This window comes from Pipistrellus hanaki (assembly GCF_964339955.1).
Source record: "Pipistrellus hanaki genome assembly, chromosome: 1".
Lineage (NCBI taxonomy): Eukaryota > Metazoa > Chordata > Mammalia > Chiroptera > Vespertilionidae > Pipistrellus > Pipistrellus hanaki.
In genome coordinates, this window is record NC_140503.1 from 20758714 (window position 1) to 20782086 (window position 23373).

Here is a 23373-nt window from a genome sequence, read left to right on the forward strand (position 1 = left end):
ACCAAGGTACATGTCCTTGACCGGAATCGAATCTGGGACCCTTCAGTCCGCAGACTGATGCTCTACCACTGAGCCAAACCGGTTTCGGCTAAAGTATGTCTTCTTACATCCATTTGGAGATGGGTGTCTGGGAGTTGGGAATTCTCAGTGTTTCCCCACACGAGTTTCACCGTAATGGAGGTCACACCACAAACACAGAGCTTTCCCCAAAGGGTGAGGCCGGGCCCTTGTGTTTGTACACCTGAAGTCAGACTGTAAGAACATCCGGGCTCTGCCACCCAATAGGACTGTGACCTTGGGCAAGTGACTTCTTTTCTGGGCCTCTGCTGTCTCATCTATAACATGGGGATGATGGCACCTACCTGCTGGCAAGGTCATATGGACCTGCTGCAGTAACACACCTAAAGCGATAGGCACAGCCCCGGCTAGTGTGGCTCAGTTGGTTCGGCATTGAACCATGTACTGAAAGGTCACCAGTTCAATTCCCAGTCTGGGCACATGCCTGGGTTGCTGACTTGATCCCTGATAGTGGGAGTGAAGGAGGCAACCCATTGATGTTTGCTCTCACAATGATGTTTCTCTCTCCCTCTAAAAAGCTATAATAATAATAATAATAATAATAATAATAATAATAATAATAATAAATTAAGTGCCAGGAACACAGAACACATGCAAACATTAGCTCTTATGAGGAAGACTGTGATTGTGACTTCTATCCCCCAGGAGGGAGTGAAGGTCCTGATGAGGAAGACACACCAAGAGCAGGCCTCACAGCACTGATTCTGGCAGGCAGCCCATCTGCAGAGGCTAAGGGGGGCCTAGTCTGGAGGTACTGGCTCGCAGCATCAAGCATAGGACAGGGGCAGGCTGCAGGAACTTCTACCATGTCATTTGAGGGACCCTTGTAAATGTACATCTTTGTTTTTCTCACAGCTTGAAAAATGTCAAAGGACTTATCCGCCTGAGGATTTACCGTGGCCGCCACAGCTGACAGGGAGCTGACCAGGCCCTGCTTCCAAGGCAGGGCTCAGGGAATCCACCCCAAACGAGTTGGGTGGAGAGAACTTGAGTAAGAAACCGAAGATATAATTACCTTTTCTTATTTCCCATCCATCACAGAATGCCTCGCTCATGATTTGGGAAGCAACGCAGTTATTGCTATGTGAAACCTCATCAATCACTAGTTATCTAGCCTCAGTGATGGAGAAGAGCTAATTCACCATAGAAAATAGGAGAGTAGCCAAAGCTGGTTTGGCTCAGTGGATACAGCATCGACTGTGGACTGAGAGGTCCTGAGTTCGATTCCGGTCAGGGGAATGTACCTTGGTTGCGGGCACATCCACAGTAGAGGGTGTGCAGGAGGCAGCTGATCTGTTTTTCTCTCATCGATGTTTCTATCTCTCTGTCTCTCTCCCTCTCTGTAAAAAAAATCAATAAAATATATATATTTAAAAAAAAAAAAAAAAGAAAGTAGGAAGAGTAGGGTTCAGCTCCTAGTTCTGCCTCTTTTCAGGTGGATGAACTTTCATTTTTGTAAGCCTGTTTGCACAACTATACAATGGAGCTAAAAACACCTATCACACCTACTTGTAGGGCTGTGATTGGAAATGAGATAATGCATGAAGTGCCTCATGAACTGTTGTGTGCTGAGGTGATGGCAATTATTGCCTACCACTCTGAGCCATCCTTGCTTTCCGGAGTCATGTATTGAGCTGCGCAGGTGAGGCCCTGGCTGAGTGATCCTCACCCTCTCTTCTAGGTCAGGCACACATTTCCCTGGGTCACTGGTTCACTCCACGAACATGACATAGCCTGACACTCTATCCAGCCTTCCAGAAACTACATCTGTAAAACTGTGGCCTCACAGGCTTCCTGTTCTAATCAGATGAGACATCCAACCCCGAGGATAACCACAGAGTCAGCTGGTGACAGGTGGAGAGTCATGGGATCCTGGAGGCAGAGTTCAGACACCAGCCCTGCCCCTCGCTCGCTGGGTGACCCTGGATAAGTCACTTGCCCTCTCAGTTCAGTCATTTGTACAATGGAGCAGTGATGCCTATTTCCATGAGTTGGAAGAAGTAAATGAGACCATATTATGTCACATGTAAAAGTCAACAAATGGTGGCTGCAAGTTCATCTCCCAGGGCCTCTAATTCGTCACCTGTGAATGGCGGCCATTGCTGCTCCCTGGCATGACTGTTGTGAAGATGAACTGAGACTATGTATGGAGCAAGCCCAGGATTTAGCTCAGGACTGCAAGCTCCACCAACGCTGGGCCTAGGTTTGTTTTATTCCCCAGTGACCGCCCTGTGACTTGTAGGGTGTGCCTGGCACACAGGTGGAGGCACTCAGTGAACATACGTGGAGTGAAAAAACGAAGTACTGCAGGTTTCATTAACTTCTCTGAGCCTCGACTTCCTCATCTGTAAAATGGGCACATCAACACTTACCTGGGAGGGCTGCTGTGAAAAACAAGGAGCCCGCAGCAGATAGTCCAAACATTCTGGTACACCACACGCCGGGAGGCCCAGTGAGCATGCCCTGCACCCCATCCCCTCCTAGGCAGACACCACAGGAGGCAGCTGGGTAAGTAAGAGTAATGTTTACTGAGCGATACAGGACTGAGTACTATGAAGGGTTTTACCAGGATGGAAATGCACCCCACCCCCGCCCCTGCCACCCCCAAAACCCAGACTACAGTACTTAGGAGTTACACGCAACGGCCATAACTGCTGAATATCTGTTCGTAACAAACAAACCATAGCATATTTATACTGTATCACATCAAGTGATTATAGAAATCCATTTATATATTGCTTGTATAAAATCTTTTTTTTTTTTTGTAAAAAATATTTAAAAAAACAAAACAAAAGAAAGTATAAAAAAAAACATGTGCAGTTGAGAGCCCTGCCAGGACAGCCAGTCTGTAAACATTCAGTGAGTATGTGCTTTGGAAGGGCGCCCGCGCCTCGTGCCGCAGCAGCTCCAGCAGGGCCGGCGAGGTGCGCCCCGGCTGCCACTCCGGGCAGGACCACGCTGGACCACGGCGGGTGGGTACAGCAGGGCCTGGCACTGTGCCCTTCTCCAGCCTTGCATCGGGGTCAGGGTCAGGGTCAGGGTCAGGGTCAGGGCTGGGGCAGGCAGATTGCAGTTTCACTCTGAGTTCCATCCTCAGCCGAATTTTGGTTGAACTCATGGCTTTTCCTGGCTGCTCGGAGGTCCTTTGGGTGCATGCCCTGGAGGAGAGGCCAGAGAAGTGCCCGCAGCTGCCTGGTTGGGCGTCTTTCCGGCCCAGAGCCTCTGTCCTGCCTCCTGCAAGGCTGGCCCCGGGCAGAGCAGGTCCCCCTCAGGACTACTTTGGTCTCAGCGCTTGGTCCTGGGTTTCATCAGCCTGTGTTTCCTCCCCTGCCGTGGCTGATCGGAGTTTCACAAAAAAGCAGGGCCGATGCTGGCTGTGCTGAGCCTCATTGAAGAGTTTTTCATGCAGCAAGGAAGAGCCCTGGGACCCTCCTCCTCCTCCCTTTCCCCGTCTCCTCCTCCTCCTCCTCGTCCTCCTCCCAGCCCATGGTCACTTCTTCTCCAGCTGCTCCAGCAGTGGGTTGCCTTCTGAGTCGGGGGTCTTAACGCTGTCGGTCCTGACGATGCAGGTGGGGCGATGCCGGTTGAGCATCAGGATGAGCTGCTGCCGCTCCTGCTTCAGCTCCTCGATCTGGGTTTTCAGCTCCGCGTTCATGAGCTCCAGCCGCTCAGATTCCTGTGGGCGAACACAGAGACATGGCTGTCAGCTTTCACGGCTGGGGACCGGCTCTGGGGACCGGCTCTGCCGTTGAGTAGGAGTGCGGCTAGCATTTCCCTGCTTTCTCTAATCCTCACCCGAGGATATTTTCCCATTGACTTTTAGGGAGAGCAGAAGAGAGAGGGGAAAAATAGAAACACTGATGTGAGAGAAACACATCAATTGGTTCCATCCTACACGTGCCCCAACCAGGGCCTAGGCTGGGAAGGAGCCTGCAACCAAGGTACGTGCCCTTGACCAGAATCGAACCCTGGACCCTTTGGTCCACAGGACAATGCTCTATTCACTGAGCCCAGCTGGCAACATTTCCCTGCTTTCTCCTTCTTCTTCTTCTTCTTTTAATATATTTTTATTGTGGGTTTTTGGTTTTTTTATAGAGAGGAAGGTATAGGGAGAGTTAGAAACATCGGTCAGCTGCCTCCTGCACACCTCCCTACTGAGTATGTGCCCGCAACCAAGGTACATGACCTTGACTGGAATTGAACCTGGGACCCTTGTCTGCAGGCTGACACTCTATCAGTGGAGCAAAACTGGCTATGGCAACATTCCCTGCTTTCTGTCTGCCAGGTTCCCACTGGAGGAAGCACAGAACCTGCTCCTGAGCCGCTGGGAAAACTGACTTTCTGCACGCAGTGTCCATCACACCATGACACTGCCCTGTGTCCCTGGGGAGATGAACCCCGGCAGGCTATACCTGGGCCAGCCTGGCTCATTCATGTCCCACCTCTTCCCTCATCAATCCTCTCCAAACACAGTGGCTTCCTTACTGTCACTCAAACATGCTGAACACTCTCCCGCTTCGGGGCTTTTGCACAAGAAGCAAAAGGTGGGGGAAGACTGGAGGCTGAGTGGGCCTAGAACAGGTGGGCAGAGGGCCCAGAGGTGGCCCCTGGGTGGCCAAGTGCTTTGAGGGGTGACAAATGCATGCTGCGGGAATTCTGGCCTTTGGAAAGAACAAGTGTGGCCGTGTAATTCCTTCGACAACCTGTGCTTCCTGGTTATTAGCCTATAATTATTTGAACAGCCTCTTCCTAGCCCCTGTTAGCGAGACGCTTTGCCCATCGGGAGGCAATAACAGTCATTCTTCTCAAACTGAGGTCTCCACTAGCCCTCAGGAGAGAGTCCCAATGACCTTCCAGTTCAGTTGGAGAGGCTCCGGGAAGGAAAGAATGTTGGTTTGACTGGGGGATTTATATGTTTATCGTGGGGATGGAAAGGGGCATACCAAGTAAAGCCTCGGGGAGCAACACAATAAGACAGAAAAGCTCCTGAATGATTTTCCTTGGACCGAGTCTAGAAGCGTATAACCAGTTTGAGAGCTGGAATTTATTCAACTCTGGTCGGCAACGTTTTAGGCCAGCGGTTCTCAACCAGGAGCAATTCTGCCTCCCAGGAGACATCTGACCATGTTTTCGGTTGTCACAACTGGCGAGGGGGCTGCTCCTGGCACCCTGTGCTGGGAGCCAAGGGCGCTCCCAAACGCCTGCCCTGCGGTGCCCAGGGTGGCCCCACAGAAAGAACTGTCCTGTCCCAAGTGTCAACAGTGCTGAGGTTGAGCAACCTGTGTGAGACAGAGAACAAGCTGCGGTTGCAACTGTGTGTGTGACAACAGGCCGTGTGGCCCTGGCTCGGGCCTATGACTGCCCTCCACCTGGGGGGGCCCCCCCCCACACACACACACACACACACACCCTGGGCGCTGTCTTCCCCACACCAGCACGTCTGACTAAGCTGTGCCTTGTGCCCATCTCTGAGGGGGCCGCATCAGCGTCCAGGGACCTCGGGACTGCTGAGACGTGCAGTCCTCATGACTAGATGCTGAGGGAGAACAGCTTCACAGAAAGGGGGAAAAACGCTCAGGGCGAAAATATTAAAACTCAGCTATGGTGGCCGAAACCGGTTTGGCTCAGTGGATAGAGCATCGGCCTGCAGACTGAAAGGTCCCAGGTTCGGATTCCGGTCAAGGTCTTGTACCTTGGTTGCAGGCACATCCCCAGTAGGGAGTGTACAAGAGGCAGCTGATCGATGATTCTCTCTCATCGATGTTTCTAACTCTCTATCCCTCTCTCTTCCTCTCTGTGAAAAATCAATAAAATATATTAAAACAAAACAAAACAAAAATACTCAGCTATGGTGGTTTTTAGTTCAACAGGATGAGGCACCACGGGGATGCTGGTGTGGGCCACTGTTCTCGGAATCCTGAGAGAAGTCCACCTCTGAGGGCCAGGAGCGACCCCACATGAAACCATGAGGACCTGACCCGCCAGGCTCCCTGAGTCTGAGGAGCTGCTGACCTTGGGAAGTTCTCACAAACCCGCTGACCATCTGGCTCTCCCCAGCCCAGGCTCTGACTCTGGATCATTCTGAGCCTCTGCCCCACCCACCCATGAGCCCCCAATATGGCTCCCATATGGCTTCCACTCTGACTGGAAGAAAAATCTATACAGCAGGGCAGAGCCTGCTACGTGCCTGTCAGCCAGGCTGTGCGTCTGGAAGACCTTCCGAGGGGACTAACTGGCCAGGTCTGACACTGGGTCGGAAGAATCGGGGGACTCTCTGGTTGAGTAGAGAAGGTTGGTGGGAGTGAGGGATTTCAGGAAGGGAGGCCTGAGTAAACAAGGACACAGACATGGAAAAGCTTACGATGTATTTAGGAGATAAAAGCGACCATCATGACCATAGGTCATTCTAGGACGGAGTGGGGTTCGTAGAAAGCTGGGAAGGTGGTGTAGAGCCAGCCTGAAAAAAAAGCTTTAGGATTTCAAATAAGAGTCCACCGCAAGTTTCTTAACTTCTCCGAGCCCTGGTCTTCTCATTGAAAAAATGGTGATAATCCCGGACTCAGTGGGAAAGGCACTTTGTAAACCCAAGGGTTAGGGAGGCTTAAGGAATTTTACTTTAAGCTGTGAGCAAGAGAATAGGAAGCAAGAGAAGAAGGAGAAGAGGAGGATTTCCTGGAAAGCTTGGCAGGTCGTGGAGAGACAGGGATGGGAGCTGCCTGTGAGCCTGGGGGGTGGCGGGGGCTGTTCTGGAGAGTGGTGGGGAAGGACAGAGAAGGGAATAGGCTGTAGGTACAGTGAGTGGAAGTTACGTAACCCAGGTGATGTGGCTCAGCTGCTGAGCATATGAACCAAGAGGTCACGGTTCAATTCCCGGTCAGGGCACATGGCCCAGTTGTAGGCTTGATCCCCAGTAGGGGGCGTGCAGGAGGCAACTAGTCCATTATTCTCTCTCACTATTGATGTTTGTATCTCTCCTTCTTCCTTCCCCTCTGAAATCAACAAAAAATAAAATAAAAATTTAAAAATGGACACATAAGGTTCAGTGTCCAACATGCAGCGTCCAGCACTGTGCACAGATCCACCTCCTTAAAACGAATGCATGTCACCCCAGCCTTATGCTTGAACATCTGCCTCCCATGGAAAGACCAAGCAGGTGTGTGGCGCCTCGCTTCACACACGCGTTCATCCCAGGGACACCGAGGCATTTTGTTGGCTCGAATGTTAGGGTACATCACGAAATGCCATCTGGCTGTTCAGAATGTCCCGGACTGCTTTTTGGTTTTATTTCCTGTTTTATTGGCTGGTGCTACATATTTATTTAGTGTGTACAAGTGGAGTTTAGAATAATCTCTTCTTAACCATGACGGTGGATGTGGTTTGTGGCTTTATAAGCGCAATGGCAATATCTGTTTTCCTAATTACCCTGTTTCCCCGAAAATAAGACAGTGTCTTATATTAATTTTTGCTCCTATGTGATGCCCTAGGTCTTATTTTCAGGGGATGTCTTATTTTTCCATGAAGAAGAATACGGTACACATTTATTGTTAAATGAAAATAAAGGAAATTTATTACCTGTCTACGGTCCGGTAGTATGGTGGTTGTCAACACAAACCAGACAAACTGTGAATCCTACAGTATCAAGAATTTACTCATTTATTCAATGACAATCATGTCATCATCTTCTGGAACATCATCATAACAATCCAATTCCTGAATATCCTGGTGAATTTCTTGTGACTCCATTTCTTTCAGAATCAGGGGACCAAATCTCTCATGTTTAGCCTGGGGGGGGCCTTATTTTCGGGGGATGCCTTATATTTCACTCAGAAGGAAACCTGTAAGTAGGTCTTATTTTCGGAGGATGTCTTATTTTCGGGGAAACACGGTAATTAGGACCATGGGCTAGGATCATCACATGTTCGTTACGAAGTGAACAACTCAGCTTGCATTCCTGTTTAGCCTTTTGCCTTCTGGTGAATAGGTACTGCCCTAGAGAAAATGAGGCCACTTGTTGTTTTAGAACAGAATTAGAACATGAAGTTTTGGTCTCCTCCACTTTGGTCAGCAAAGGCAACAGAAAAAAACAAGGTGAGGGGCTGGGCATCCTGGCTGGGTGACCTCGGCCAAGTCACTCCCCTTCTCTCGGCCACGTTTCTGTCCCGGAAAATATAATGACTAGCCCAGGGGGGATTTAAGCATTAAGATTCTCTGACTCTATTTTTTATTAAAGTTCCCCTAAAAGTTGGGAAGATGTCTGGGGCAATCTTCTGAACCCAAAAGACCTGTCTGGGTTAAAATCCTGACTCTGCCACTTGCTAGCTCTGCCGCTGTGAACATTTCCAGTTTCCCTGAGCCGAGGCAATCGGGATAGAGTTCTGGGCAGGAGAGGAAGCCCTGGGTTCTAGTCCTGACTCGGCCAGTGTGTGGCCTTGAGCAAACTCTCATGCCTCCAAGTGTCAGAGTCCTCCTCGGGGAAATGGGCTGCCTTGTCCATTCCAGAGTCACTGTGGCCGTCAGGGAGAGTGGCAATGAAGAGTGCAATGTGCCACCGAGTATGAGGTGGTGCTAATGCCATCAGCACACAGGGAACCAGTGCTTGCACAGCGGTTCAGAGGCTGGCACTGCAGAACGGAGAAGCCTAGGGGGCCTACCACTCCTCATGGCAGATAGAGAAGGTCCTGAGGTCACCCTCGGGCTGAAGGTGAAAATATGACCCATTCAAAGGCCTGCTCCTGCCTCCTGCCTCGCCTCGGCAGGTCCAAAAGAGTGAACTCTGAGATGTTACAGAAATCTCCTAGGGTGAATCTGGGTGTCCAGGGATCAAGGATAGGAGAGTTGTTTTTTATATGCATGTGTAGGTGAGCATGTACCGGTATATACGTATATACATACACGTGTGTGCATACGCACACACATACAACATCCCTTTGCACGTCTTGGCCTTGTAAATACTTTACCCACTAAAAAGTAAATTCTAAGAGAATTCCCCAGGTCTGGACACTGACTGTGAGCATAGCCATCTGTACCATGCCTAAACCTCACACCCAGCCTCTGTTTCCAAGGCCAGGAGGGGACGAGAGAAGGAGGGGGAGGGGGAGACAGAGGGGAAGGACTGGCTTAGGCCCTGCCAGACCTGTGCAAGCCTCCCTCCTAGACCCAAAGGCCATACAGTTCTCCACATGCTCACAGCTGCCTCCTTCTCTCACCCGGACAATACCATAGCCACATAGGGATCTTCCCACTCTATTCTCGGCTGCCCCAATCCGTGCCCATGCTGCAGCCAGAGGGATCTTTCCCCTTCTGAAACCCTCCCACAGTTCTCTAGGATCATATAATTCATCTCCTAATGGGGACATTTGTGTGTGAGAGAAGGTGTAATTAATAATGAGACCAAGCACAGCCAGCGTGGCTCAATGGTTGAGCATCGACCTATGAACCAGGAGATGATGGTTCGAGTCCCAGTCAGGGCACACGCCCGGGTTGCAGGCTCGATCCCCATGTGGGGCCTGCAGGAGGCAGCCGATCAGTGATTCTCTCTCATAATTATTGTTTTTATCAATAAAAGTATATATATATATTTTTTAAATATATATTTTTATTGATTTTACGCAGAGAGGAATTGAGAGGGATAGAGAGTTAGAAACGTCGATGAGAGAGAAACATCGACCAGCTGCCTCCTGCACACCCCCCACTGAGATGTGCCCGCAACCAAGGTATGTGCCCTTGACCGGAATCAAACCTGGGGGACCTTTCAGTCCCCAGACCAACGCTCTATCCATTGAGCCAAAGCGGTTTCGGCTAAAGTATATTTTTAAATATTATCAATTAAAGTATATTTTTAAATCAATTAAAGTCTATTTTTTAAAAAATAATGGGGCCAGAACAAGGGGCACACACTGGGATTGCCCCAGACCACCCAGCATAGAGGAGCACCTGACACACCAAGGTTCTGGGGCCGGCCTGCCTCTCCTTCCTCCCACTGTGCTGGAAACCCCAGCCTTTCTTTTCAATCCCTTCACCACAGTCTCAAACACCTCTTGCCTCTGGCGTTTGCTTGTGCTATTCCTGGTATCCACCTCCATGCCTGTCCTTCCCCTCAGCTAGCTCCTCCTCCTCTTTTGTGTCTCAATCAGCAGTCTTTCCTCAGCCTAGGCCAGGAGAGGGCCCCTCTGTATGTTCTCACAGCCTGCCGGGCTTGCCCAACGCAAGGATCGCACACGTTACCATTCCTCATTTCCCGCCGCCGCCCCAATGCAGATACCGCCTGCTCGTCCTCTGTGCGGCGGGCACTCACTAAGCACTTCCTGGATGGACAGATGGGTCAGCAAATGAATAAATGAGGCCCAGCTCCACCGCTTGCTAGCAGTGTGACCTTGGGCAAATAACTTGACCTCTCTGAGCTGCAGGTCAATGTCTAAAATGGGGATAATCAATCTTTAGCTCACTGGAATGTTGTAAGACAAATGAGACACGTGTAATGCCGGGCAGGCAGTACATCCTGGAGTGTGAAGAGCAGCTGGCAGCATTCACTTGGCGCTGACTGTTTGCTGCACTAGTGTGTTATCGGTTTACATTCACTGGCATAGCTTGCCTGCTTACTGGCTGACAAGCCCTGGAAGGCCGGGACCTGAGGCTTCTCTGAGCCTGTCTCTGTGTCTCACCCAGCTCTGGGCTGGCACTGAGTATGCGACACTCCATCCATTCTAAAGGCCCATGTGACTCCATCCATTCTAAAGTCTTAGAAACTTCTTGAAAACATCCAGCTCCGAGATCTAGAAGTCTAATCTGGCCAAGTGCTCACAGCCCAGAGGCGTACACACGGCTCCATGCTGATTACATCCATGACCTCAGGTTTGCTCTCTGCTTGCTGGAAGCATGTGAAGAGAGCCGCCATAGATCCCTCACTGCCAGAGAAAAACAAGGCCAACCTGGCCTTCTCTCTCCAGCTCCCACAGGAAGGAGTACATCTGCTCCTACATATGTATCCCCCAATGTACACAGCACAGTGCTGGGCACCTGGTATATTCTTTAAAATACTTGTCCTCCAGCCAGCATGGCTCAGTGGTTGAGCATCGACCTGTGAACCAGGAAGTCATAGTTCAATTCTCAGTCAGGACAGATACCTGGGTTGAGGGCTCAATCCCCAGTGGGAAGTGGGAAGGAGGCAGCAAATCAATGATTGTCTTTATCACTGATGTTTCTATCTCCCTTCCCCAATCCCTTCCTCTCTGAAATCAATAAAGATATATATATTTTTTAAAATGCTTGTCAACAAATCAGTGGACGAGTAAAAGAATATACAAACAACTAACTGAATGTACAAATGAATGAATGTATTAGAGCCAGTATAGCAGAGTGTTAAGAACAAATACTTTGAAGTTAGCATTAGGCTCGAATCTCATTTCTACCACTTAGTTGCTGAGGGACCTGGGCAAGCTTTTAAACCTTGTCATGCCTTAGTTTCCCCATCTGCAGAAAGAGAAGCATGAAGGCATGTATTTCATAGTGATTATACCAATAAAATGAGACAATAGACACACAGCAGTTAACACAGTGCCCAACTTTACAAAAATCAGCAACTACTGTTCATTGTTGCACACTATAGAATAGAGCCTGCCCCATGCTGTTATTATTATAATATTGTTACCCTTCTTATTTAGAAGTGAAGAAGGGATTGGGGGTGGGGAAGCTGGAGATCACTGGCCTGGTCTTCCTGGTCATGTTCTTTCCCTGCCATCTGCCATTTTGGAGAATGAGAAGAGGCCTCTTAGATGCGACTCAGCGGAGAAAGAACAACCTCCTGCTTGGTGCATTCCAATGAAAGGGCAGGGGCCTGCTCTGAGGGTCAAGAGGAAAGGCAGCCCTCCTCCAGCCTTTGCATCAGAGCTGATCTCTGGTCCCCGGGGACAGGAGCAGAAGCCAGCCAGCTGGGGGCAGAGCTGGAAGAGCCTCCTGCAGCTAAGGGAGGAGCTTTGCTCTGCCCAGGTGCTGTGTCCACTGTCCACATGCTTGGCACTATCACCTCCTTCACCAGCACCCACCCTAGACAACTTTGGTAGCCACCAGGGTGCCAAAACGGGTAGTACCAGTCCTGAGCCAACGGGGTCCATCAGCACCAAGGGTCTAACCTCAGGGGTGGGAGCTTGGCTGCTCCCACCTTCTCTGCCCTCCTCTCCTTCCCCCCCCCCCACCCCCCTCTCCACCCCCCGGGATCTGGGTGGGCTGGGCCTGCTGCAGGCTGCCCTGGGCCATCTTGATTCAGGATGGGACATCAGACGAGGGCAGGGAAGAGCAGGTACACATCGATTCCCGCAGCGTTGATGACATCTTTGATCCGCACAGCCCCCACCCTGCCCGGCCAGTGCCCTGCTCACCCGCTGCAGAAACTCCGTCCGCTCCTTCTTCTTGTTCCGGCAGCGGGCTGCCGCCACTTTGTTCTTTTCCCGGCGCCTTTTCCTCCGCTCCTCTTCCTCGTCTAGCTGTGAGGGCCGAGAGCCACTGGTTAGACACAGACAGGCCTGGAGCAGAGCTTCCCTCCTGACGCACAGACAGACGGATGGGCAATCCCCCTCCTAACTCACATCTCAGCAGTGAGGGAGCCGTCCCTGTCTGCCAGCTCCCTGGCCTCTCAGCTGGCGACATGGGAACACTGCCCAGCCAGCCCACGGACCCTCTAGGCACAGGTGAGCACCCCTGGGGGGAGTCAGGGTGCCAGGAGGGCAGGGCCGCCAGGGTTCTGCCAGAGTTCAGGAGGCCCGGACCTGGGAATCTCCTCACATAGAGGTGGCACCCAAAGGTGACGGTCTGCTCTCCTGCCCAGCCCAAGCCCTCTGGGCACTGTTTTCCAGGCCAGCAGTTCTCAGGCATTTCCTTCACAACCAGCTTGGGTGTGGGCGCAGCTTTTGCATTCTTCCCCCGCCTCCCTGAGGTACCTTCTTCCTCCCTCTTGGTCCTTCCAAACACTTGGGTTAATCGCTTTGTCAACTCAATAGTCTCCCAGCCTCCTCGCCTGGCTCTGACTCTCTTACCTGCATGTTCTCCCCAGGACACCCACCTGCATCCCAGGGTCCCAAGGCTCCCTACGGTGCCCTGCACGGGACACAGGCAGAGGGCCTCCTGGGCCTCTGGACTTACTTCTCCCCAGGACACGTGAGGAAATGCACCATGCCTGAAAGAGGGCCCGTGACATGGGAAGGAGGAAACTCTGCCCACCGACACTGGCTTTCGGTTCAAGTGGCAGCTCTGTGTCATTAGTGACGATGAGAGCTGCTGCTTGCTGCCTTCTTTGCTAAATGCTTTAAATATATGTCAATGATCCTCAAAAAGTTTGATGATCAGCCAAAACCGGTTTGGCTCAGTGGATAAAAGCGTCAGCCTGCGGCCCGAAAGGTCCCAGGTTCGATTCGGGCACATCCCCAGTAGGGGGTGTGTAGGAGGCAGCTGATCGATGTTTCTCTCTTATCAATGTTTCTAACTCTCTATCCCTCTCCCTTCCTCTCTGTAAAAAAATCAATAAAATATATTTTTAAAAAATTTTTTCAAGTTTGATGATCAAAGTACTATTACTGTTCCATTGGACAGATGGAGATACTGAGGGTCGGTATTGCAATTCACATTTCTTGACTTCAACCTTCCTCTCCCACTGGCTCGGCCCATCAGGATCACTTTGATGTGATGCCTCTCAGGGTCCGTCACCTGCAGGGGAACCTGGAGGTCACACACGACCAGCCGGGGTGGGGACAGCCTGGGGTGAGAGGCCATTGGAGAGGTCATGGATTGCTCTGGGCTTGCCAACTCTCTCACTTCTCAAGCCTGTGGGGGTGATTCTGGCAGCCTGAGGCCTGGAACAAGGTCTCAGCCGAAAGGGCTTTGGGCCAGGAAAATAAACAGCCTCTCTCCATGCACTCCCAGGATGCTCTGGGAGGTCAGGACCCAGGGCCTGGGCCAGAGACCAGCACCCAAAGCCATTATGACAGCCCCTGGCAGGGCAGCCCCTTCTCTTTCCCCACCACCTCTGAGCTCCTCGCTGCCCCACTCCCACTCCGCCCGGGAGGCTGGCTGGAGAGGTGCCCTGTCAACACGGCCGCACCCACGCACCTCCCAGCCCCTCGGCCTCCTTTGAAACGGAACCAGAAGTGACAGCTCCTCTGGCTGACCCGCATCTGGGAAAATAGAAACCTGGACAAAATCGATTCCGCCCAACCTCAACCTCACCCCCAACAAAGCAGAGGTAACCGTGACGACAGGGAGAGGGAAGGAACTGGAGGAAGTGGCAGGCGGTGCAATCTCCCCTCGGCCAAGAGGGTTTGCCCACAAACTGCTAAGGTGATGTGTGCAACCTGAGCGCTGCTCGGCTCTGGGCCTCGAGCCCCTCCCCCAGAGCACCCTGGGCTCTGGCAGAGCGGCCGTTCCCTAGGAGACACCACCTCTGTCCTCCAAGACCCAGCTTCCTAGCCCACCCCAGTGCAGGGCCTCAACCTACAACAAGTTGGGAACAAACAGAAGCCGCTCTAGCAGCAGGCTCGAAGAAGGCCGAATGCTGGAAGTTTAAGAAATCTACTGGGCCAAGACCAGTTTGGCTCAATGGATAGAGTGTCGGCTTGGGGACTGAAGGGTCCCGGGTTCGATTCTGGTCAAGGGCATGTAACGTGGTTGCGGGCATATCCCCAGTAGGGGGTGTGCAAGAGGCAGCTGATCGATGACTCTCATCGATGTTTCTAACTCTCTATCTCTCTCCCTTCCTCTCTGTACAAAATCAATAAAATATTTAAAAAAAAAAAAAAATCTACTGGGCTGGGCTGATGCCCAGACAGAGGACTGCCGTACCCACTCCTCCAGCCACAGGGACCCCCTCCTGCCATCATCCTCTACCCAAAATCTCTCATCTTTGTCCAAGCTAGCCAGGCCCTCCTGAGATGGCCTTCTTTTCCCATTTGGAAAACTCTTACTCAACCTTCAAGAGCAAATGTCGCCTCCTCCAGGAAGGCTCCTTTGATTCCGGAGAGAATTAACTGCTCTGGCTGTGCTGCAACAGCACTGAGTACCCCGCTGTAGAGTCTGTCCTGTCCCCCATAATTCTCTGTTTACGTAGGTACCTGACTTCCCTGCTGGGGGCCTTGCCATCCCCAGCACCTGGCACAGAATCTGGCACTTAGTAGGAGCTCAGCAAACGTTCGTCGAATGAATGAATAAACCAAGGATTATGGAGGAAAATGACACAGGCTTGGGTTCTATCATATAAAAAGTAATTTACGGCCTGTTTTGGTATCTGCATAACCTTCTCCCCAGTGTTCTGCTGCAATAGCCTCTCTGTCCGCAGGTGGTCAGCAAAGCTTGAGGATTGGGTCCTGTCTTCTCAGGAGCACATTGGCTGAAGGCAGAGCCTAGATCAGGGTACAGGGCCCTGGTGGCTGTGGCAGGAATGCACTAACCCTGAGCAGGTCCTCAAGGCATCCAGGCTGTGCCCCGAAGCCAAAGCCTCCAGGTCCACAGCCACTTGGCACGAGCTTCTAAGGTCACCCCCAGGCCTCTCTGCACCCATGCCCCACCTTGGCGGACATCTCCCAGTGAAACAAGAAATGACCCTAACACTCCATCCCCACACCTTCCCCACTGACACTGCTGCATCTCACCCAAATCCTCCTGCTGCTATTTAAGAGCCACCAGAGGACATGGAGAAAACAGCTGCTGAGGCCCCACCAGAAATATGGGACTGGGCAGGGTCCCTCAGCCTCCTCCATCCCCACGGGCTAACTCTAGCTCCTTTCCCTGGGCCTATGTGGTCTGCACATCCCCACTGGAACCGTTTGAAGACCCCCCCAACCCCTAGCCCTCCTCAAGCCTTCTTTCATCCCCAGCGTCAAGGCTGCCGCCCCTCCTCCTGCCGCTCCCTGGATTAAAGCATTTGGGACGTGAGTGGGTGAGAGACAGCAGACTGTTCTCATCACACAGTTCAGGCATCTAAAACTGGAACCCCAGAACGGGAGATAGACAGTTTCTTCTGCGGAAGAACCAGGCTGCCTGAGGAGGAGGCAACTTGACATTCAATACATTTCAAGAACCAAGAGACAGGGGTTAGGGGATGGAGGGAAGCATATTTTTTCTGTTCTCAAACTTAGTTCTGGCTCCTTTTCCCAAAGTCCCAGGCAAACCTGAGGCAAAGCTGTGTGGGACTTGGGGATCCATGCCAAGAGGGCCTCCTGCTGAGGGCTGGGGGGCCCCAGCCCCTGGCCACAGCTGACTGGACAAGGGACGAGTGGCTGACCCAAGCTGGACTGCATTTGCCTCCAGGAAATTTAAAATTGAACTGTTGGACTGGAGAGCAAGCAACCTCAGCCATGTGCCCAGAGGGGCAGAAAGATCAAGCTGCTGGAGATGAGCAGAGACTAGAGAACATGTGACAAGACATACACACACACACACACACACACACACACACACACACACACACACACTCAGCTCTAAGAGGGATTCAGAGAGGCAAAGAGAAGGAGGGATGAGAGAGAAAAACAGACCAGGATGAGGCAAGCAAGGTGCCAGGGAAGCACATTCAAGGAAGCACTCAACCCTGGGGCTCATGCAAGGACAGCGTCAGAAGCCAAGAGTGAGTGCCTCCTTAAATGCCATGCCCTAGGCATGTTCCTTGCCTCACTCAAGCTACAGACTGGGAAAGATGAAGACAGAGATAGAGAGCAAAGAAACACAGAGAACAGAGACAAAGAGAGACAGAGAGAAAAACAAAGCCCCTGAGACACACAGAGACACAGACAGAGGCCAGTGGCACAGATAGACTGTGTGGACAGACAGAAGCACACACAAAGAAACTCTCCTGGTCCTCCAATTCCACCCCTGGAGAGGCCTGAGCTTCCTGTCTGTGGGGTCCGTGATGCACAACCCCGACTCTCCCCGGAAAACGCTGCCAGGAGGGAGTCTGAGAAGGTGCCTGCCTCTCGCCCCTGAAAGATGCCGGGACACCAGGGCACCCCTTGTGAAGTCATGTGATGCCAGGTGAAAATAGAGGAGTAGAAGGTGGTCCCCAGTGAGCTAGGGGAGAACCACTGCTACCCAGGAGCCAGCTTCTGGAATAGCTGGAAAGCGGCAGCCTGGGTGCAGAAGGGCCTCTGAACAGGAGCGGAGGGCACCTCCGTAGAAATCAAGTACCTGGGTGCGGAGTCCAGTGGGCTAAATGGCCTCAGTACCTCACCCAGGACAGTCTCCTCCCCACCTTCGCAGATGAGGAAACTACAGAAATCAAGGCTGCCTGGGAGGTGACAGCCTTTGGGCCCCCGGGCTGAGGCCTCCTGCTCCTCGAAGGGCAGGTGGTCTGTGTGAGCCCCCACACATGGTAACACACACACACACACACACACACACACACACACCTGCCTTTCAGCTCCATCTGAGAGCGATGACCATTTTGTGTTTTTCCCTATTTGGGTCTTTTCTTTTTTTCTTTTTCTTTTTTTTTTTTTTAAATATATTTTATTGATTTTGTACAGAGAGGAAGGGAGAGAGATAGAGAGTCAGAAACATCGATGAGAGAGAGTCATCGATCAGCTGCCTTTTGCACACCCCCTACTGGGGATATGCCCGCAACCAAGGTACATGCCCTTGACCGGAATCGAACCCGGGACCCTTCAGTCCCCAAGCCGACGCTCTATCCATTGAGCCAAACCGGTCCCGGCCCTATTTGGGTCTTTTCAAATAAAAACTATATGCTGTACAATTAACAGTGAATGTGCAGCATTAAAGCGAAGTGGTTTCAAGGAGGGGCCTCACCGCTCCACTCCTGTCTCACCCTCCTGGATGGAGGGGGGGTGGGGAAGTGGGGGGAAGGGTCCAGAGAGGGGCGGGCCTGTTTCCCAGGCCCATCTGCAGGCCATGTGACTGTCATACAGTGGCACCAGTTGTGCAGATGTGATTGTGAATTCTGACATTTCATAAGCCTTCCCCAAAATGTATCTTGTGGGACCCACAAATAGATGAGATGAGAAAAAGCAATGATACTTTTTAACCTGAGGCGCTGAACGTACAGTAACTGTCATACGGACAAAGCAATAGAGAAAAGAGCAATAAAGCTGGTGACAAGCAGAAATAGCAGAGGCGGGGGGGGGGGGGGGGGGGGGGGGGAGGGGGCGGATCAAAACCCCAACACTAATCAGAGCAGCGAAGGTCTGGAAGGCTTCTCTCGGACTGGAAGCAGCATGCGCAGAGAGCCAGGCTCACAGCGTCAGGGTTGGCAGCATGGGCTTTAGGGTCTAAGAGGCCTGGATCCCCAGCAGCGCTGCTTCGGACTGGCTGTGTGCCCCTGGGCAAGTCTCTCAGCCTCTCTGAGCCTCCATTCCTCACCTGCATGAGGAAGGCACCAAGCGCTGCTGCGCAGGTGTGCAATGAGGCCTGGAGCCTGGGACAGGAGGGTTCAGTGAACGCCAGCTTCCCCGCCTGCCTTCCCAGGTGAGACAGGGAGGCAGGGAGTGTGCTGCCTGGGGTCCACCCAGCCTCCAGCTCCCATGGGCAGAATCTGGCATAAAAGAACACCTGAGCCAGGGGAAGCGGGTGGCGGTGCGTCAGGGCATGAGGGCTGTCGAGCAGACCTGGAGTAACAGCTCTGAGGCTTCTAAATCCAGCCCTGGCCAGGCCCGCTGGGTCCCTCCCCCTGCGTGAAGGAGACAGATTTCAACACCAGGGACCCACGAGCACCCTGGGAAGTAAACACCCAAATACCAAACATACCAGACATTCCCCCATATAAACAGGCTGCTCTGGGCAGTCCCTCCCCGCTCCCCTGAACCCCCCCTCTACCAACAAAAAAGTAGGGCAGTCCTGGGACAAGATCTCTCTGGGCATGCCAGCCAGCCTGGGCCCACGGATCCCTCTGCCTCCTCCCACCCGTGTAGGAGGAACGAGGAAACCCCAGGGTCCTTGTCCAATACCCCTGCTGACCCCCTGCAACCCACAGGGGACAGGCCCTCCTAACCAGCGTCACCCCTGGAGCTGAGCTGTTGTCTCCCATCTCCTCTAGCCAGGCCCCTCTGCTCCTAATGCCAAGGTCTTGACTTCAGCTGTGAAATATTGGACAGTTTCTGTGAACACAAGACAGGCCTTAAGGGAAGAGTCAAGACAAATGGCCAGCCTAAGGCTGCCACTGCAAACTCAAGTCACCTCCAAGGGCCAAGTAAGTAACCATGAGGGAGGGAGTAGGGCTAGATGGGGCCATGGCCTCTCCACTAGCCCCAGGGCAGTGCAGGCTCCGTGTTGTCAAGCCTCTCAAGTTTTCAAGACTAGCTGAAAATGTGGATTTTTAAGTTAACTCCCAGTTTGTAATGTTGGCAACGAATTCCATTTTGAAAAGGACACCAAGTGAGCCAAACAAAACACATCTGTGGGCTGCTAATTTATGACCTTTGGCAAGCGACCCCACAGGGATTGGTCATCAGACACCTGGTTCTGGCCACCGTGGTGCTCTATTCCTCAGGACCTTGGCCAGTCTGCTCATCTCCCCTGCCCTGAGGCTCATGGGTAACAACACAATAGCTTCTACTTCTCACTAACCTCCGAGCACCTCTACAAGATGGGTAACAGGGATCTCATTTTACTCTCCATCCCCAGGTCACCCAGCTGGGAAAAGACAGGGATTCCACCATGCTACCTTCCAATGGGTGGGCTGGACTGAAATTTCTGACCCAGCTCTGACATCCCTGGGTTTTCATTCATTCGCTCTTCAGGGGCAGTGTTGGCTTATCAACACCCCACCACCACCACCACCCTTTAAGAGGTTTCAGAAATAGTCTCTTCAGAGCCAGAAAGGGGCTCTTGGCAAGCCCCTAGGCCAATCTCTAGATTTTACAGATGAGGAAACTGAGGTCCAGGAAAGGGAGAGGATTGTTTCGAGGCTCACACTTGAGGACAGGACCTGAGTCCTCTTGACCAAGTTCCAAAGGACAGTGCTGGTCCGACCGCCTGGGCTTCCTGACTGCGCATCACTCCCGCTCCCTGGAATTTTTCTACTTCTCTGACCTCTCCTGTCTGTCTCTTGCCTGTGGGCTGCTAATTTATGACCTTTGGCAAGCGACCTTTTCCAAAGTCCTCTCTCCTTGGCCTGCTGCTTCCCCCGTGCACCACCTAAGGATCACCATTTCCATGTGGTTTCAATCGCCACCTACACAATGCCAACCAATTTTAGTTTCAGACCCATACATCCAACTGGCAGTTGGACATTCGACTTGAATATCCCTCAGCCCCTCAAAGTCTGTATCTTCAACTGGTGACTTTGTCTCTATTCCCCAGCCCACTGGTACCACTGCTCACCCATTCACTGGAGTCTCCATCCCCATTACTACTTTCCAGGCCTCCTCTCTCTCCTGGACCACTTCCTGGGTCACCTTCTGGCCTTGCAGGACCATCCTCCATCAAGGGCATCTAAAATGCAAATCCGATCCAGTGATTGGCCTTCGGGAGCGGGGGCGGGGGTGGGGGGGTAGGGGGGAGAGAATGGCCATTATCTTCAAGCCCAAGCTCCTTAATGAGTCAAGCAAGGTTCCTCATGACTTGTCCCTCCTGCTATGGTCTCACCTCCTGTCTATGGCTCCCCTACACTCCATGTTCCTGCAGTGCTAAGCCTCTTTTTACCCTACACGCCCCTAGCTTCATGCCAGTGCCCCTGCTGTCCCCTTGAGTATATTCAGCTCAAGCATCACCACCTACAGGAAGCCTTCCTTGATGCTCACCCCCTCCAGGGCCAGGGAGGTGACCCTCTCCTCTGGGCTCCCATAGAATTCTGAGCTTATCTGGCCTCTACTGTGCTGTGTTCTAGACTCAATTCCTACCTCCCCCACTAAACTGGGAGCTCCATGAGGGCACAGTCTGTCTCTGCTACTTTTTTGTGTGCCTAGAACCTTGCTAAGCGTGTGGCCATCAGTAATGCTCAATAAACTTTTGCTAAAGGGAAGCCTGATCCACAGAATTGGTGACCTGGGCAACACCCAGGACTCCTGCCTCTGAATCCGGTGCCCTTTCCACTTCAACTGCCCCTGGTGCCAGGCTCTAATCACACAGTCACCTACAAATACCCCACACACTGGATGCCATGCTCACTCAAAGCCTCAAACCAGCCGAGCCAACCACCAGGTGAAGGCTCCGAACAAGAGCTGGCAGCGGCGAGGGCTCCACCTGCCAAGATGATTCACTCAGCTCCCCTGGCTGGGGGCGCAGGTGGATAAGCAACTGCTCAGTGCATTGGCCTCTGCAGGAAGCGGTGGGGAGCAGCAGGGCTGTCTGCTAAGCTCTATCCGGAGGTTCTGGGACTGAGAAGACCAAGAAATCCTGGTGCCTACTGCACCCAGGGACTCGAGTTCAGAGAAAGGGAGTGAGTCTGCCCAGATCCCTAGGTCAGGCAGTGACAGTACCAACCAGAGTACACTGCTTTCTGCAGAGGCAGGGAGCGCCTTCTTTATGAACAGAAAGTCTGACTCTGCTGTCACTGGGCATCAGAGCCCACAGGGGGATCCATCCGAAAGGCTTCCCCATCTGCTCACATCTCAGCAAGATGCAGCATTGACCTTGGCCCTCCCAGCCCACCCCCCTCAGTGAAAACCTTCTCCAGGGTTCAGAGAACCCATGAGAGAACAGGCCGCTGGGGCTCAGGGCTGGTTTACAGGAACAGAACAGGGAGAGGCCTCTCTCTCAGAAAGCACTGGCGGACAGCTCGCTGGTCTCCACTGCTGAGAAAAGACGGCATTGTGTTCGGAACAAAGCCCCACAAAGCCGCTGGCAGGGTGACACCCACTTGCGGATGGTCCCGTTAAGGACAGAGCAAACACTGTTACTACAAAAGTGAGGTAGAGGCCAGGAGACAAGGGAAAATCTCCCTGGCGCGGGCAGAAAAGCTAACATTGAAGAGAAAAGGGGACTGTGATTAACTGGAAGTTCTTTTGCTGGAGAAGAGCTATTTGGAGAATGATGGCTCTTCTTTGTTGAAATATGTCTATTTCGGGCCCATTTTGTACTTATGGTTTAGTTGAGGTTTCGTTTCCCAGTAGGCAATCAACCAATTTTCTTGTCCAGTTGACAATCGCTTCCAAAGAGGAGAAAAGGAGAGAGATGGTGGCTCTGACAAGGCTCTCCCCACCTCCCAAAGACTGGTACAAAGCAGGCTGTATCTGGCTTCAGAGAGAAAAATCTGTTTTCTTTTCAAAAAGAGTTAATAAGACAGTGGAAACCGTCAGTGTAATACACCATGATTGCACTGGGGCAAAAACACACCCAACACAAAATAAAACCCCCTGAAAAACAGAAGCAGGAGCTCCTGCAAAACAATCACTTAGAATTCGATGAAAATGCGGTTGTTACAAAGAATATCTATGAACAGGGACGCTCTGAAAGTCCCGAGTTCGCCAACGTGGGAGAATATTTCAAGTCCCGCCATCCTATGAAAGCCCGGGAAGTCATTTGTCTTTCATCGTGAAGGTGAAAGCCAAGGTCCTTGGCTTAATTATTCTCCGCCAACGCAGTTCCGTTTAATCTGTATGCAGGCTGTGCAGCTAACAGACGGAGTTCAGCCAACTTCTTTCAGGCACGAGGCACAGATAACAGACAAATGGCTGAGCAGAACCAGCGACCTCTCCTTTGCGGGGACTGAACTAGCAAAAATCCCACCCAGGTGACGTGGCCCAACGAATTCACGACCAGGGATGCCTGGCTTGGAGGATGGAAAAATGATTTCATCATGAATGATGTATGTAATGAAGTCGATACACATAAAGTTCAGAGGTGGGGGCAGGGCTTCAGAGCACTCGGGCAGACTGAGGAGGAGGAGGAGGGGGAAGCACAGAGCAGAAATCTCCCTCTCCCCGCCCCCAGTTCTTAGACCAGAGCTGCTGAGCACTTCCAGCAAATAGAGGCTCCTTTGGCATCCGAACAGTCTGTCTGATTCTCCCTTCTTTAACAAAAAAGAAGCTGGCCTACTGATGAACGCGGCAGCTTAATTAATTAGGAAGTCCCTTAGGGTGTGAATGCTGGCAGCAGGGAGGATCTCTAACCTGGAAATTAACTGCTCTGGAAATGCTTCAGCGTTTGCCTTACAAAGATCTGGGTACCACACATGTTAATGAGTATCTGATGGTGTGAGGGTCCCTCCAGGAAGCTTGAGACAGGTTTGGAGAAAAATGTGGGGCTGGATCCTTGAAGCCATTCTCAGAGACATCATTCACAGTCGGAGCTGGGCATTCAGGTCATCTAAAGACAGGGTCGCCTGGACGACTTGTTATATCCCAGGTTTCTGGGCACACGGGCTGGAGA

The 23373-nt window shown here is 52.1% G+C and overlaps 1 protein-coding gene across 2 annotated transcripts in view; it reads right to left on the bottom strand.

Moving 5' to 3' along the window:
• Positions 1-2587: 2587 nt before the first annotated feature.
• Positions 2588-23373, bottom strand: part of JDP2 (Jun dimerization protein 2) — a 44768-nt gene continuing 23982 nt past the window's right edge. Inside the window, exons 3-5 of one of the 2 annotated variants that reach the window (XM_084893621.1) lie at positions 20386-20496; positions 12453-12557; positions 2588-3754 (exon numbers count right to left, since the gene is read on the bottom strand). In XM_084893621.1, the coding sequence (XP_084749747.1) occupies positions 3569-3754; positions 12453-12557; positions 20386-20496 (402 nt within the window). In that variant the 3' untranslated portion in view covers positions 2588-3568. The remainder of the gene's footprint in view (positions 3755-12452; positions 12558-20385; positions 20497-23373) is intronic. The other variant, XM_084893622.1, reaches the window with a different exon arrangement.